Source organism: Anopheles stephensi, chromosome X (genome assembly GCF_013141755.1).
Source record: "Anopheles stephensi strain Indian chromosome X, UCI_ANSTEP_V1.0, whole genome shotgun sequence".
NCBI lineage: Eukaryota > Metazoa > Arthropoda > Insecta > Diptera > Culicidae > Anopheles > Anopheles stephensi.
In genome coordinates this window covers 4,734,403-4,752,041 of record NC_050201.1, presented here as the reverse complement: position 1 = coordinate 4,752,041, position 17,639 = coordinate 4,734,403, and the positions used below count along the sequence as shown (strand labels likewise).

Below are 17,639 nucleotides of genomic sequence, written 5' to 3'. Positions count from 1 at the left end.
CGACGAAGTCATTACGAGCGTAATTGGTACAAATGCGTGATTTAACGGTTTGTTTATTTTCAAAATTTATCTCATTATTTCATCGCGAAACACGTGTGCCGTGTAGACGCGTTTTCTCAGAAGAAATTAATCCAGTTAGATGCAAATATTATTATTTGCTCGATTTGCTTTCATTTCAACAGCTTCGAATCGTCGTCTCTCTTTTTCGCGAATTCTTCTATTATGTTACATTGTTCGATAGTTGAACATTTTCATCAGCTCGCACGAGCTACCTATCTATCGTTGAATACATGAACAAATGTTTGATTTCATGTAATTATTCTGAGATTATTTTTTTCGCTCTAAAAAATGCATTTTCTATTTCCCATCTCTGTACAAAAATGCGCTTCGTGTGTAACTAATCATGCCTAGTCAAGTGAGCGGATGTGCGAATAATATTCATAGAAATAATCTTTGATGCAAAATGTCTTTGATGCAAAAAAATTAAGGCAATAAGTTCAAATTATATCCCGACGAACGGAAAATTCAAACTAATCATCCTCAACTCTTTAGAACACTCTGCTAACTGGTTCCCTTTAGCTTTTCCCAACTTAAGGCGAGGTCTTTGTCCGCCCAATGCGCGGATTATCGTGTAGGGAGGCATGTTTTCTGTACAAATGTGAATCTGAAGCGCAGGGAGTGTATCATCTTATCGTTGTACTATTTCAGCACTCCTTTTCCAGTTCAGCAAAAAGGCAACGTTACGCGGTGGTGCCGGCCGCCTGCCGCAGCAGTACGTAGATTTTTTCCTTTATCCAAGCCTTGTTGTACGGTGCGTAGGTGTTGGTAGACTTTTGGTACACAAGGCAGCTAAGATCTACGAGCTATGCGGGGGAGGAAGGCAAAAGGAAGCTTGCATTGGTCCATGGAACATTCTAGAAAAGGACTTAAAACCTCCCACTTACCTGATCGACGAAATCAAACAGCTGGCTAATATCGTAGGTTATGGTCGGTGTGTTTGGGTTGCGCCGCTTCAGCTGCTCCTCGTAGATCTTGCACACACCCTCCATGCATTCGTTAACGCTTTCATAGTCGCTGTAGGTACGGGTTTCCGGATGCTGTCCCGGCTGCACAAACAAAATGGTGTGCGACATAGTGCGGATTCGGTTAGTTACGAGCGGTTAAGGGTAAGCCGAATTCCAGCTGAAATGAAAAGCAGCAATCATAAGAGAGACGTTACCATGTACCTGGGGAGGGCAGTAAAATTGCCGGAAAATTAATGAAGCGCCGTAGCATAAACAATCTAATGATGTTTTTCTTCCATCGGCACACACAAACATCCTTACCGTCTCGATACAAACGCGGTTAAATTGATTGAAAAAAAAACGCCCAAGAAATGGAAAAAAAACCCTTAATTGGAAATTCTAATTGCGTCGTTACAGTCGCAACAAAAGGAAGCGGCTTTTCCTCTAAGGAAAATTATCCAGAATTAGTTTACCGCGGAAAACGTTCTACCACCTAGACTGATATGTACATATTGTTCTGCCTTTTACTTTGGAACACAAACACACTTGACAACCAACGCTGTCAGGCTTCTTCATGAAGGGGATTCTACACGGCCCGAGAATGAAGGCTGACAAATGAAAGTGCGAAAAGTGACAGCCGATCTTATGTCGAACCGGCTAAAGTTTGAATAAAGGGCTAAAGTCTGAATAGATGCACCCCCCCCCCCCCTCCCACTCATGGGCACTCATTTTGGTAAAAGACTCGCGAAGGCCCCTCCTCCTTTGCGAAAATTTTCCGTCAAAATCATTTCGGTTCATCTATCCGCGTTGTTTAGAGCACTTCACTAGCACTTTATTCAGCACTGTTTGGTGTAAAAAAATCGCGTCTGTCAGTGTCCTAATATAATATACTGCATATTTAAATATTTAAAATTTTATTTTTTCTGAATGTAAAATGGCGCAAAAAAAATCTCTCTCGGTATTCTGAGAGTTGCAAGCCAGTACGATTTTCCTATCGAAAGAAGTGCAAAAACTCACACGGGTAGATAAAATCCAGCGAACCTAGAACGAAGCAGTGCTGCCAGCTTCCTTGTCAGACCTGTTGTCATGTTTCGCAGCTCATCCATTGCTCGCTCACGAACGTCGGAGGGTGTGGAAGCCCTTCATATGTTCAAACGAGAAACTGGTGGCGCTCTCTGGCGGATTTCGTTGTAGCTATTCTGATTGTCTAGACGTGGGTTTATGTTTTTTTTTTACCTTTACCACCCCTAAATGAGGGATGCCTGAATAGATGCAAGGGTGGAAATTGCCGTCCAGCAATTCGTTACCCGTCGTGTATGTTATATGAAGTTGGAAATTAGCGTAATCCGATGGTGATGACATAAAAGTTGAAGTACAAGATTTTCGAACTTCTAATTAATAGTTCAAAGGTATTGTACTCGTTTCCACAGCTGTCCAAACACTTGCGTGCTATATCTAGCACGAGTGAGACGCAAAAAAAAAATGGTAAAGAGAGAAGATGGTAGGATATGGATATCCAACGCATCAACCACGATCACTCTCGCTCAGGTCTTTCAACCATAGCAGCATAGGTTCGCTTCTCTATGCGTGAAGAACACCGGCGTCCAGAAAGCTATTGCCACGCGGCCGATCGTGCTCTCGAAGATCCGCAATGGATCGCCCATACCTGGCATGCTTCCCCAAACCCACACACACACACACACACATTCTGAGGTTTCGCTCAACCATCCCGGGAATAGATGGTCGGTAGGTATGTGCCCACCCGCAAAGCAAGACCTACTTAAGATCGTAGAGCTAGAGTTCCCCGCTTCTACCGAGCTCTCTCTCTCTCTCTAACGTCTCTAACCAGCAAACCAAGCAGCAACTGTTGTTTGTGGAGGATGCTGCCATTCTGCAGAACTGATTTTTTTTGTTTTATCGAGCGAGAGAACGAACGAGCGTGCAAGAGAGAAATCGCGGAAATGGGTGGAACGAAACTGGGTGGGTTGCGGATGGGTGGGGGTGGGTTTTGAGGGGGGGGGATAGCAACACACGGGTAACGGGTTTAAGGGTAGAAAGAAGAAAAATAAAACCCAACCCTCGTGTGTCTCTGCGGCGTCGTATGCCGCGCGTTCAGTCGCGTTCTTGCGTCGCTGAAGACGATCGTGTCACTTTGAGCGATCGGTCTCTTTCCATCGAGGGTTGCCGTTTGACAGTCCTATACTTGGAGATGTTGTGTCCGTGTGTGCGCTGTGCAATTAATTGAATTGATCCGTCGTAGTGCTCTAACTTCTCCAAGTTCAAGTTCCAAGTGGCGCGTTCTGGCAGTGTGTTTCCGTTTGCCCAAGTGCCTCAGTAACCTATATCGGAGAGTCATCCAGCTCAACAACAAAACCCGACCTCAACCGCAACCTTCAACGGATGGGGCGAATAACCGGATTTCGGCCAATCAACCTGTGCCACGATCAACGTCCGGCCTTAGAGTTGAATATCTGATCGCTAAGGTTCAAGGACCCAGGATGCATATGAGGCCACTCTAAAGGCTCTTCCGGGCGGGGTGTTTGGTGGTTTCTGTGTGTGTGTTTAATTTTTTTTTTGGGTGGAAAACCGGTCCTCCCCACCGGGAGTGAGCGTAACAAATGTCGCGCGAAAATCCCGACCACCTCCACGATTGCTAGTTACCGTTATCATTCGCATATTCGTCTACCCCCACCCCCTTTCAAACACTATCCTACCCCCCCAGGCAGGGTGGTGACCCGTATTTTTTGTTTTGCGATTGTGTGTGAAGACTGCGACTGTTTGTGCAGTACCTGATGCGGGTCTAATTTGTGCGTGTTTGTTCGACGGTGTGCTGGAAGACGGAAGTGAGCTGTTTGTTTTTGTGCGATTGTTTTATTATTGTGCTAGCGTGTGTGTGTGTGAGTGTAGTTAGTTGGTGTTGGCGTGGGTGCTCTGTGCGTGCGTTGTGTGCTGTTTTGTGAACGAATCCGAATGTCGCCGGCTAATAGATTCCCGCGAGTCTCAACCCAGCAAAGGTAACGATTTATTCGGTGCTATAAGTCCTTTTGCTCGGTTCGATTTTACTGCTCAGCTAAAGCGAGTTTCGCGCCATTTGTTTGCGCCTTGAAGTTGTAAGGTGGTTAAAGTTGAGGGGGAGAGTTTGGGGGAGGGATTTCTTGTTTGTAAATATGGAACGTTGCGAAAAGCAGACCCTGACCTTCAGAGTCTGGTAACAGGCGAATGTGGCGAGTATTGCAGCGTAGGTGTGTTGGGTCACTTGCAGCTTCTGGCTGTTTGCGGATGATGCATTCGAAATCTTTTCTATGTTTAGGGGTTTTTTAAAAAGAACAATTGAAGTTATCCAGAACAAGCATAGAAAAAAGCAGAATTTATTGGTGACTCAGACACCCGGACCCGTGATGACGCGATGACGTTACAAGAGACGAATGAAGTCTAATGACTCAGACTCTACACATAATATCAGGTCAATCGATAGTGGAGTAAGCAATCGCCTAGGACCCTGTCGCCTACCTAGTGTTTTCTTCTTCTTCTTTTTTGGCACTACAACCTCGAGAGGTCTCGGCCTGCCATTTCTGGCTTTCTGTGACTTGATTTTACCCGTAGCAAAGTAGTCAGCCCTGCTTACGGGGAGGCGGTCTTGGATGGGATTTGAGCTCCGGTCCTGCCGTGGGAAGACCGGCGCCGTTCTCGCCTCGGCCCCCGGACCGCCCTCTCCTAGTGTTTTGAGGAGCACGTATGAAAAAAGTCCTGGCTGTGAAAGAAGCCTATCGAAGTTGGTTGAACCGACCTAAGATTTCCAGAGTAACCCCGTCAATGGGACATCAATACTCCCAAATGAATTCAATAGTAAGCAATAGTAAGCAATGACCTTCGCTTGATTCTGTTTAACAATAAACCCTCAAGAAGTCTTGGCTTAGCATTACTCATGCATCCGAAGACTGATTTTACCCATGCGTAGGTGGTTTAGACAGTGAAACTAAGGTGTCATCTCTCTAAAAAGCAGTTTTTACTGATCTGCAAAGGTGATCGAAAGACGATAATGAGGCCTCGACTCGATCTCGAGTTTAGACTCGAAGTTGAAGACCGCACAGAGTAGAATATGCCTGTGATTAAGAGAAGATGGTCCAAGTAAGACATTCATCCAGTACATTAGATCAGATCATGATATCTTCAGAGGATAAAAATGGCCTACATCAAATACGCCTAACTCATATTCAGTGCTGGAAAATTCGGACAATGAGGGATCAGACGGGTTGATCTAAGCCGGTATTTAAGACTGGACAGAAATTCTACTTCAGAAGAGTTCAGGACTAGTTTCAACGCTGTGTCGCTATATTAGAAAAGACCAAAGAAGAGTCATCAGCTTCGATCATCCTAGTTATCTACGAGAGGTCCATTAGGACGACGAGTTTCCATAAGGACTCTCTAAACCAAGGTGGAGAAGAACCTTGGAACAGGCTAGCTATCTACAAGAACTGACACTCTTTGTGCTCAGGAGTTTACATACATTCAGCAATTTGCGTTCACCATCCCAGGTGTTCCATTAGCCCAGTGACCGGGCTCAATCAGCTTGAAGTGATTGATGATAAGCAAATTGCATACATGCAGGAGTCATGTAGGCGTGCTGAACGAAGCCACCTATTTAATACCTGCAGGTGTAATTATGGTAAAAGACTCGAGAAGGCCCCCCCCTGACAAAATTTGTTAGGCGCTGTAGGATTTACGCCTAAAGGTATGCAATCCGCAGTACACGTTGCGAGAGCTTCACAGTGAGCTTTCAGTGTGCTTTCAGTGTGGTCAAAATTGGTTGAAGAAAGTCGAATAAAATATTGTTATTATTTGATTAAAATCCCCTCTCCGCTAACCGTACCATTCATTTTGGGTTACAGGGGCTTCGTACTAGTTTTCAGTCGCACTAGGGGTCAACAATCGGGCTTAAAACATGCACGGCGTTCTCGGACGGTAACGGAACAGTAATTCGATGAATACTTGTTACCGGGCATAGATATTCAGGAAAGGATGAAAAATAAGATTATCAGCATTTCAAATCGCATGTTACAATGTATATTATCATGTTCTACTCGCTGTCTATTATCAGTATTAAGGAACAATGCACAATGTTTACATCAAGTGGGTTTTGACCATACACAAATCCCACTGTACAACAAAAATGACAGGCCACAGTGCTGCACACAAAAGATTCTAGGGGGGGCCTTCTCGAGTCTTTTACCGTAATTATATTACAATGATTTCATTTAACAAAAGTTACTTACAAGTCTTTAATCTAATAATCTGATGCTTCAGCAAAATAAATATTAATCCTCCAATGTGTAAAAAAAAACCCCTACCAACCAACGTAGAGCAGATAGAAATATTGTACAGCTTCGGATTTATTGCGCACTGTTATCACCTGACAGAATTTAATTAGTTTCCAGTGGCGATTTCGCTGGAAAAATGTAACCCGTCACCACACAATTTGTTTGGCCCTATTTGCTTCACTTCACCACCGAACCGTGCAAGGCTTGAGGTTTTCCCCATTGCACAGCTCCAGCTCGTTATTGCTCATTCTTGGAACAGTGGCCCGCGTACGGGCTTAATGTAATAACGTACATCGCATCAACCCTGCACCTACTTTGCTTTGGTTTAATAACTACAAATTGATCAATGTTTTAGTCTTCCCGTCAGTTGCCGGTTGCCGGTGTGTAAACATTGCGCAACAAATTGGAATCGAATATTGGGCAAAGTTGTTTGTTTGTTTGCTTGGTCAGATAAAATTTTCATTTTAATGTCCCACCATCCCAGCAGATGATGGCATTCCGTTCCTCGTAAAGGCTCGGCCCGATTCTCAGTTATCTCTGTGCGCCTGTTGGTATGCAATTTAGTTGTGGATAATTTGCTGGTCCTGGGGTTTTTGAATAATGTGTCTAAAGCAACTTGATATGAACCGTTTTTGCAATGCGGGGTTTGCATACTTTGCAGGCGTTTCCATATCGGAAAACTGCATTTAAACTGCGTCAATCAAAATGTTGTGAAAATAATGACTCTTGGAATGTCTAATAATAATTTCGCTGCCAGAAGTAAGACTGAATAAATAGTAATTGCATACATGTAGGCGCTTCTAAAGTTTAAAATGAATTTCAAAGAAGGATGATAATATCAAATGTACACATTTCTAGCTGAGGTTTCGTTTCTTATTAAAATGCTGACTGTTGTTGATTTCGTGCCATTTCCGCATCGGATCTGAACTATTACAGGTAAAACTAAAAATAGTATTTTCAGACCGCTGCAGGCTCTTCATAGGAAGAGAATGAATTAAAATTCGGTGAAAGTTTTATTTAATAATGCGAAAAACAAATTTAATAAATCTGCGACCGATTCCACTGCCATAAAGAACGAAGGGAAATTAAATGAAAAGTAGTATTTGCATACATGCAGGCGCTTCAAAATGAGTGAAAGATTTTTAAGATATCATCTTCCGCTTTCGTATGTCACGCGAACTTTTATAAAATTCCAAAATAAAAATAGATGATTGCATACTTGCAGGCGCTTCGCTTCATATTTTAACCATAGATAGCTAACGTTCCGATTACTCCCATTCTACCCCGCCACAGATGCCGTACAGCAATGGAGCGACGTTACGGTTTCTCATACCGGCAGTGTTGCGCGGCAGCCAGAAAAACGTGTGCCGCATAACGCGCGTCTCGATCAGCTCCGACTCGGTCTACTACGACGATTCGGACGACTCCGGCACGTCCAGCGTGATCCCGATCGCGTACCGCCCGGTCAGCAGCATCAGCAGCACGGACGGCGAATCCATGGACGACGACAATCAAAGGTAGGTAGGTGAGGTGTTTGTTTTTGGCACTATTTCGGTGTCTTAGGTCGTTAAGAGCGTGTAAGTGATTGCAACAGGAAGCCCGGAGAAACATCTGTAGGTAGTGTTGGTTAAATTTGCGACGGCTTTAAATTTCACTTGCTCGTAACGCTTAGTGCCAACTTCAATGATAAGTGTGTGCGCAAAATATGTTCGCCAGTCGCGAGTCAACTAAGGATGGCCGGCCATATTTAGACGCTCACCAAACCACAACCTCGGGTACGCTTGCGGACCTGGGAGCGTTTATTGACGTCATTTATTGATTTTAAAAATTGTCACCAAAGTGCAGTGCAACGGCGCGTTGCACGATCTTGGCAGCGAAAAAGCGTGCCCATTAACGCACACCCGCCTGCCATTGGGGCAAATTCCGAAACCGAGCACTTGCAGATGCTCTCGGTGCGCTAATCTACTCTAACCTGAAGCAAAGATCGAGGGCAGAGGTTGCGGGGGAAGTGAGGGCGCCAGGGGCGTCAGGGTTTGTTGCCATTGGATAGCTCCAACCCATATGGATGGAATGTTCACGTGAGCGGGCGAAAAATGTGCGCCATTTCCAAGCACGACGCAGGTCTTATTTGTGACACGCGCTTGGGAGAGAGGGCCTAGCAAAAAAGAAAATCCGATGTCACATTAAACGGACTAAGCTCGTGTGTCTCTGTGAGCTGCTAGTTGGAAAGTGATGACACCAGCAAGGGATAGCGATACGGTGAGGTTTTACTAAAAATAAGCATCATTTTCTCACCACAGTCAGCCATATGCTTTTTGCTTTTGGAGCTGTCTAAAACTGTGCCGTGCCAAGCGTACGGCTGTATGCACTAGATTTTTGAGTGGTATATTTATTTATGTTTTCCATTTTTTCACTGTTGTCGCGTGTGTGGGGTTTTTACTGTGGCGAGGATAGTCGAATAATGAAACATCAGCGCGTTTCGGGGGGGTAAGTTGGTTAAGTATCGCGTTAAAATAGTACCAACAAACCGTAAACTCTGCCGAGCGTAACGCTTTGCGTCGTTAAACCTGCGGTTAGAACTCGTTTATTATGGCGAAAGAGTAAAGTGTAGTACTTACTTGGGGTTGAGGTCTCCCTCGATATCAATCCAATATCCCGAACTTTTGCGGTGAACATTCCATCTCAGCTTTGAACTATAATAACTCCTTCTGTCTATGTACACTCCTTCTGTCTATGGGGCGGTCCGGTGACCGAGGCGAGAACGGCGCCGGTCTTCACACGGCAGGGCCGGGGTTCAAATCCCATCCAGACCGCCTCCCCGTACGAAAGGCTGACTACTTTTCTACGGGTAAAATTAAGTCACAGAAAGCCAGAAATGGCAGGCCGAGACCTCTCTAGGTTGTAGTGCCACAGAAGAAGAAGAAGAAGAAGTCTATGTACACTACATTAAATGGAGTCTCCAGACTAAGTCAGTTGATTTCAGGCAACCTGAGAAGTCTGGCAAATGTTGTCCGCTCCATAGTAATGAAGTGATTATGATTAGGACATATAGCCTTCTAATTACTGGTCTCAATACTACTACGAGGACTAGTATTGAAGAGCCCAGAAAGCTGGACTCTTTTGCCGAACTGTGATATATCCTTACAAAGAGAAGATGTCATTATCGTTAGAGCTCATCGAAGAATTGTAGTAAGCATCTTACTCTCGAATCCATCAGTTTTGGACAGAGTCCATGTCTCCGATGCGTATGTGAGTACTGATGTAAGCATTTGTCTAAATTTAGCGACTAGTAGCGAAGCAAACTAATTAAACTGGACATCAAGAATAGGTCCCGTGCCGCATCATAGCGTTCTAAAAAGATCAATAATAAAAGAAACGCCTGAAGGTATGCAATCATGCTTCATTAAATATTTAATTAAAAGCTAGGCAATCTGCTACGCATAATCTCAACAGCTTATATTTCCACAGTGGGATAGTCAGTCCTCACTATGGGGGGAGCGGCCTAGATGGGATTTGAACCCCGATCCTACCGTGTGAAAAACGACGCCACTGTCGCAACTACCACCGGGACCCGTCCCAAACACTTGAAAGCCTTAAAAACATCATACTCTCAGGATTCACTGAGCAAATATCAAATCTGGTGGGCGCTCGTTGAGCGCCAATATTTTTCTTTTCTGTGGCCATCCCTTACGAACAAAATAAAAACTTAATTGGACCTCAAAATCTTCAGAGAGAGAGAGAATCTTAGAAAAGAAAGTAATGTCAAAATCAACATCCGAAACTTTTCTACCATAAGTACGCCTAAAGTTAGGCAATTCGCAACACAATCTCTTAACGGCTACCTCAACTCTAGATATTTGCATGATGATTAATCTAAGAAACGAATGTTTTAATGAGTTTGAAATGTTTATAAAGCAATAACAAAAAGCAAAACTCGCGCTAGATAAAACTCTACCAAAATCATTAAACGCCGATGTTTATTTTCGCGTGAAGTAATTTTATTTTGAAGCTTTGCTTAGGCAAGTTCGGGTACAGTGGCATCGAATCGTACTCAATTAGCTTTGCCAACGCGCTGCAAACGATAAACACTCGTTAGAGAAGCAATAAGTACAAACAAATCATTAAAATGCAATCGAGCTTCGGTGCGGATACTTGTGGCAGCATAAAACAAAAGACAACCAGTTACGGTGAAGTGTAAACTAATTTGTCGTTACGAAAAAGAAAAAAAAACACACACACAGACGATAATAAACGTTCCCGGTATTTTCCTCGTAATTGTGTTTACAGTTTTACAATTACATTCCGGGAGGAGGCCCGGGTAGGCAAAACAAAAACCTTGAAGCATCGTATTCGCCCTATTCGATCGATATGTCATCCGTCAATCGTCATCTTGGGTTTATTTGTTGTGCTGTCTTCTCCCGGGTGGGGCGAGACTGACTGGGACAAAATCCCGCACACGCGGATGCAATTATCGGCACCGATTACCATCCTCCGTTCGTTCGGCGTGAAGCATTTTTCCATCCGGGAGGTAACCTTGGCATCGGCTCGGCTGCATGCCCCCAGGAAAGCTGCCAGACGGGAGAGAAAAAAAAATGAAATTAAAATATAATAATTAAACTGTACGAAATTAAAACAAAAAGCAATAACCTATAAGCCTGATGAAGCCGTCCCGACGAATCGTACTCACCGTTCGTTAATGTATGTTTGCAAAAAAACCTAATTATGTCACCCGTTCGCACACAGGAAATAGCTTACAGTTCATTATCGGAGCATTTTGCTTGCTCTGGCAGTTTTGTTTTTTCTGCTGCTCACGCACCGAGAACCTTGAACTTTGTTTGGTTTTGTACTTTTAAATCAAAATGAATCCGACCGAACGAAGCGTTTCTGGCGCTTACAGTGAGATGTCTAGCAGTAAGGCAAGCAAGTTTGGGAAAGTGTACGGTGGTGCGGTTTAAGGGCGAAAGCTAATCGGGAAAAGTGAAGTCAACCGTTCTGGTTAGTCATATAAATTGATTAACTAACCACACACGCACACACATCCGCCCACTATCTCTGGGGAGCAAAATGGATACTTAAAAACCGAAACCGATGCAAAGAATTATGCAACGCAGCTACTGAGCAGGCAAGGGCTTTTAGACGAAATGGGAACGTATCGCTAATAAGCATTTAAGGTTTATCGCTCTTTTGGGAGGCCTAAACGCTGGCTGGATGATCGGTTCGGTGCCAGGATGCGGTTACCGACCGACCACAGTTAGTGAGGGCCCAGTGACCGACAGTGTTCTTGGTTCTAGCAACGCGGATTTGCAAACATACCCGAAGACGCGTTCAAAGTTGAGGTGGAATTTCTGGCAGGCAGTGTGCATGCGGTGTACCTGACAACGTGCAACGTCGTTATCCGGTTTTTTGTGGGTGTTTGAGGGCGTCTGACTAGTGATGGAGGTTGATCCGGTACCGGCCGATCGTGAACCGTCCTCCGCGTCGGGCGGCAGTGAGAGCGATGTGGAGGACAGCAGTGATGATAGCAGTGTTGCCAGCAGCGATAGTAGCAGCGGAAGTATCAGCGTGTCCTTCCCAGCCCGCGGCATCTATCCGACCGGGGAGAATGTGAAAATCGTCGTCGAACCGGGGTAAGGCTGGACGGATACGGATGTTCCGGGAAGGGGAGAATGAAGCCAATGTTCAACCAGTTTTAGTGAGGTGACAGACGTTTCTTACGAGTCAATGCAAGGTGCTAAAACAGGTTTGGACAAGCGATCAAACTAAAATCGCATCAGGAGCGTTAGGGATAATATTCGTATGTTCATATGAAGAGTTTTACGAGGTCAAACCAAAGCTGACGCGACCAAAAACCACCGAGGACACGTTCAAAGCAGCATCAAAACACCAATCACCCGTCCGGTACTGTCCGCCAGCAATCAGCAGTGCTAGTGCTACGGTGCGCTAGTTTGATTTTGATTGCTTTTCGAGCACGAAGGTCATAAAATTGTGCTCCCGAATCGATCCATTTCCGGGGCATTACGCAACCCCATTAGCGTGGTGTTCGTAAAATCAGCTCAGCTCACTTCCGATAAAGATGGCACACGAGATTCTGAGATTCTGGCAGCACGATAAAGTACGGGCTCATATCTGCTGTAAAATTTTGTTCCCAGATATTGATGAGTTTAAGTAAAACAACAAGCTGTGTCCTCGAAATAGCTCGATGGTCGAAACGTGCGTTGTACAGAACCGGGGTGTATTTTTGCAGGGGTTTTCAATTGATAAGGCAAACACGTCGGTCTTTTCGGATCTAGCTCCTGGTATGCACACGCTTTTGATTGTGTAACTCACACAAACAGGCACGTGATTTTGATGGTGTGACAGCTATTTCTAACGAGGCGACAGCAGCGCCGACCTTCACACGGCAAGGCCGGGGTTCAAATCCCATCCAGACCGCCTCCCCGCCCGTAAGACTGACTACTTTGCTACGGGTAAAATTAAGTAACAGAAAGCCAGAAATGGCTGGCCGAAACCCCTCTCGAGGTTGTGTAGTGCCAAGGAAGCAGAAGAGATGGGTGAAATTCAAAGAATCGTATCCAGTAGAGGGAGGTACCTACTAACAGCCAACAGTAACGCCTTACACTGATTGGCTTGATCGAAACTGAGCGTTGCGTTGAACATGCGTTACAAAATGTTACGTTTTATTGTTGGTTGCGCTTTTAATTTCACTTTTATTTTGCTTCTGGTGCTGTCCGGTGGCTGGCTCTTCACACGGCACAACCACGGTTCAAATCCCATCCAGATCGCCTCCTCGTACGCAGGACTGACTATAGAGCTACCATGCGCTGAATGTGTAGCGCCTTGAAACGGTGAGAAACAGAATATCAAAACATTAAAGGGAAATTTTACAATACAGCACAATGGTTACCGTGAAAAAAGCGTTACCAAGCGTTACTTTTAGCTGTCAGATGCGTCCTTATTTTGATTGTGTTTTCGCCTGTGTGTGGCCGAGTCGTTAGGGGATATTTTCGCCTGCGCATGGTTGTAACAAATTTTTTAAACGATAAAACACTTGTCAGACAATTTTATATAATATGTCAAAATGGCGCCTATGTTTATCGAAGTATACTGGAAAAAATAACTAATTTATATTATGATAAAAGTGATTCTAGTTTTTCTACTGCTCCGTCAAGCACCTTCAAAGGTTTGCTTCTGCCTATTTTTGTAATTCTAGACTGAGGCGTTATGACGTCGAAGATAGATGTCGGATCAAGTCAAGTTTGGAACTCGGCACTATAAACGTTATTAATTTGGTTAGGTACTGCTCACTTTTCTTTTAAGCTGCTAAGTAACATCTCCTCAACCATAGTCGGTTGCAAACCCCTGCAAAAATCAAACGAAAACCGCATACCCGAAAACAAAGCTCCATTATTTCACCCCAAGTGTGTTGCATAAAATTTTGATGTACATATATATTTCTGGTAACATAAATTTGAGTAGTTTGAGTAGTTTTCAAGCAAGATGTACGTGAACGTATGTACGCTCTCTGACGTATGTACGATCTGACCACGATGCATTGTTTAGATGCGGGACGTGCTGCTAGTGGAAACGAACAAGGCGAATTGCGCGTGTGCCGTTTGCAATTCGGTGCTCCAGGGCATATACAGCGGTTTTATTGGTTTTTATTTTGCATTTCTTGTTTCTTGCTTTTTTAATTGTAAACGATGGTTCATCATTAGACGAATGGAAAATACCCAATCGGTATCTTATTTTGATTTCGTTAATTGCTCGATTGTTATGAAGTAAGTAAGATCGCGCTATGTGTGTGTGTGTACGTTTTTTTGTGCACCCAATTTATTTACATTTTATTTGTAAATAATGTCCGGGCACAGTATAGCTAATTGCCAATTTAATTTTTACCCTCACGTGTGCTTTGCTGCGCGACGGTTACTAGCGAAATGGTCAGCTGGAGCGAAATGAGTGAAACATAGTTTTCGGAGAAAATTAAGAATAATTGTTCGACGGATATCGGTAAATTTGCGCAGTGGAAAATTTTGTCCTCACCGACCACTGACAGTAGAAAGAGCAGCAGTAGTAGTAGCACCATCACGAACTAATCAAATTATCAGCTAGCTAGCTCTTTTTCTCCGTCCAGCCGGGATGCGGCGGGAGCGTGAACATCGGTTGGATTCGCAGGAGCCCAGATCTATGCAATCCGCATGTGTGACAGTATACATTTGTCTTTTTCGTTCGCTCCGAGCAAACCGGCTGGACCGGTTCGGTCTTCGCAGGATTGTATCTTGGTGTGTGTGTGTGTGTGTGTGTGTGTGTGTGTGTCCTGGAGAAAAGAGAGCGGGTTGATGGCGGAGGGGGGAGGCAAAGTGTTGCCTCGTCTTGAACCGGAGTATCGTACCTGTAGTACATACACGTCCCGAAGCCATCTAAGGTTGCTGCGGTACGCGAGCGTCCAGCGGTACGGGTCGGTACGGGATCGGTTAAACAGGAGACAGGAGTTAACGTGATAATTCGTGCCACGGTCGCACAGTCAATCGGCTCGCAGCCACCAAGCCTGTTAGTTCACTTTTGACAGTTGGCTCCCTGTGTCCCGGCACTAGTTACCTTCGCAAGTGTATCTCCGTATTGCCATCCCTGTGTGACAGTGCGATCTTAAAGTACGTGAAGTGTGACCAAGTATATCTAGTTGTGCGATTCTTGCTTATGGATTTCGATTATTGACAGTCGACAAAGTCAGTTACTACAAACAACCAACCTCAATCTAGCAACCTGGACAGTCCATCAGTACAGCATCAAACAAACTTAATTACTTGCGCGTGTTGGTCGTTTTGCCATAAACTCTTGCACAAGTGCGTTACGATCTCGAGTGCGCGTGTTTTGTGTAATTTTCTCGCTTATTACCAGCTAGTTTGCTCGGCTCGTTCGCTAGAAACTCCTACCCGACATCCTCCCACCCCCACCCCCCCCGCCACACGTAGCCTGATCCTGATCCGTAACCATCTTCAACTGCAACCTTCCGGATCGTGCGCTCCATCATGGCTTGCATATGTTTGCTGATCGTCATCGTTTCTGCTATGATCCTTGCCTTCCTATATATCGCGCTGCGCGTTACGGTGGGAGCGATCGCGACTTCCCTATTCGCACCCTGCCCACCGGAGTATCCCGACCGTCCATTACCTATTCTGCCCCGCGAGCTTGCACCTCGTGTACCTACCGTTCCGATGCATCGTAGAAACTCGCTTGCACCGTGTGCGTACGATTAGAACGAGGCCGTCAGCCGAATGGCTGAGGAGGCAGTTGTAGAAGAGATAGAGCTGTTGCTGCTGGAGGGTAGTTGGCAAGATCGAATGCGTAGAAATTCGTACTAAATCATATCGGGACACCGAAGTAGATGAAGTGGTGGGAGTTGCAGAAAGACACTAGCTAAGTGAGGGTGAGCAAGAGTGAGGGAGAGAGAGAGAGAGAGAGAAGAAAGAGGAACAATATAACAGAACTTCAAAAACAAATTCAAAATTCTAACGCATTCCGTGTATTCCGTGTCGTTGTGTCTTGTGCCCGTGCTGTACCGTGATCGGTTATCTTCGTGCTTTTGTATATGTGTGTGTGTGTGCTATACGTGTGTTTGTGTTTGTGCTACGATTCTGTTCGATCTTGCAGCTTGGGTTCGCCCGTACTAACGCCACCACCGGTCGTACCATCATCACTACTCTCACCCTCACCATCGCCAATCTCGTGGCGGTCGTGGTCCGTTGCCATCTCGACAGCTTCCTCGGACGAGTTCGAGTACGATAACTACGCCGACGACGACGACGACGACGATAGTGGTAGCAACCTATCCGGACCGGCAGCAAACCGACCGAGCGGACCGCGACGCCCCAAGCAACTTCCGCTGCCCGTATCGCCATTTGACTTTGCCAGCATTGCGGCCCCGGCACGGCCCAAAGGCTCGAAAGTGTCGTCGGCGGGCAAGAAACCGGGCGGTGGGAAGCGTGGCAAGAGCCCGGCCGTGTCCGGTACCGATCGGGTTTCGCCGACCTCGACCGTGGGCAGCAGCTCGAGCGCACCCGGCTCGACCGTAATTCGATTAGTGCCCGCGTCGGTCGACATCTTCCAGACGCTGCTCGATCTCGGTCCGGCACCGCGCAGCCGAAGCTCGTCGACGGGTAACGCTAACGGGGGTGGCAGCATTAGTGGCGGCAGTGCCGGTGGAAGCAGTGTCGCTATCGGGGGCAGCAACGGTGTAGGTGCAGCGCGGTCGGAACGCTCGATCGGAATGACAACGCCGACGGAGGAGGAGCAGGCGAAGGGGTTCGGCGCGGGTGAGGCGGGCGGCGGTGAGGACAGCGAGACACGCCCGATGGCTTCCCTGGCCGTGCCAGAGCTCACCGACAACGATCTGACCAGCGACGACATGGAGGATGAGCTGGAGGACGAGCTGGAGAATGCGGAGGCAGGGTGAGTGGTTGACGTTGAAATGTTCTGGAGTACTTGGATTTCTGAAGTGAAGTTAATGTTTGAAGATGAAGTTGGAGTAAGGAGATCCAGATCGCTATCTGAAAAAAGGGGATAGAGAACAGATATGCTCTGGTCGCCATTTTGTCTGCAAATGTTTCAAGATCCAGACAACCCACACAACTTTGAAGATAACTGAAGATATCTTATGGTCCCTTTACCATATGTCCTGAAGTTGGACATCCAACAGAGCAAAACACCAAGAAGTCTTGATCGATTCGAGTGGCAGTGATTGTTTTTGGTTTTGGGGAGAAACATCTATCTCACGTCCTCCATCCTTCCGGTCCATGTTGCCTGAACCGTGCCCGTACACGTGTGACGCGTGTCGCTAACACGCTTGAGTATCGTTCCGGATATTGTGGTATTTTGGAAGCCTCAAATGACGCCTGCCAAAATCCAATTTGTCCAACAATCCCTGGGCCAGCACACACTTGAAGTAGTGATGGGGCGCTGGTGTGTGGGTTTATGTTTTTAGTATTCATTTCTTAGCCTACATATATCTGGGGCGGAGCACTCGCTACCGTTTTCGTGGTGCATGCGTCCAGTTGTTCTGATCCAATTACCCGAGCTTACGAGGTGATGGGCCAGTTTTGCCGCGGGATGCAGTATTTGTGTTCTTCACACGAGACTCGAAAACTCTTGAAAAGGGGAAACGCGCAAACATCCGGAGGATCATTTGTAGTACAATTGATTGGTTCATTGCACTTTTGCACAACCTGATTGTAGAGATATTGTAGTTCTGTTTTCGAACGATGACAGTTTGTTCTTAATTCGAGCGGTTTGAAACATTGAGCACGAACGATGTTCGAAGGGA

At 45.7% G+C, this 17,639-nt stretch overlaps 1 protein-coding gene across 1 annotated transcript; it reads right to left on the bottom strand.

Annotated features, from left to right (window-relative positions):
- Nucleotides 1-132: 132 nt before the first annotated feature.
- On the bottom strand, nucleotides 133-1,615 carry LOC118505541 (enhancer of rudimentary homolog). Its single transcript, XM_036041476.1, has 3 exons — nucleotides 1,326-1,615; nucleotides 945-1,182; nucleotides 133-863 (listed from the first exon to the last, which is right to left on the bottom strand). Exons 2-3 carry the CDS (start codon nucleotides 1,131-1,133, stop codon nucleotides 741-743), a joined length of 312 nt encoding a protein of 103 aa, XP_035897369.1. The 5' UTR covers nucleotides 1,134-1,182; nucleotides 1,326-1,615; the 3' UTR covers nucleotides 133-740.
- Nucleotides 1,616-17,639: the final 16,024 nt, after the last annotated feature.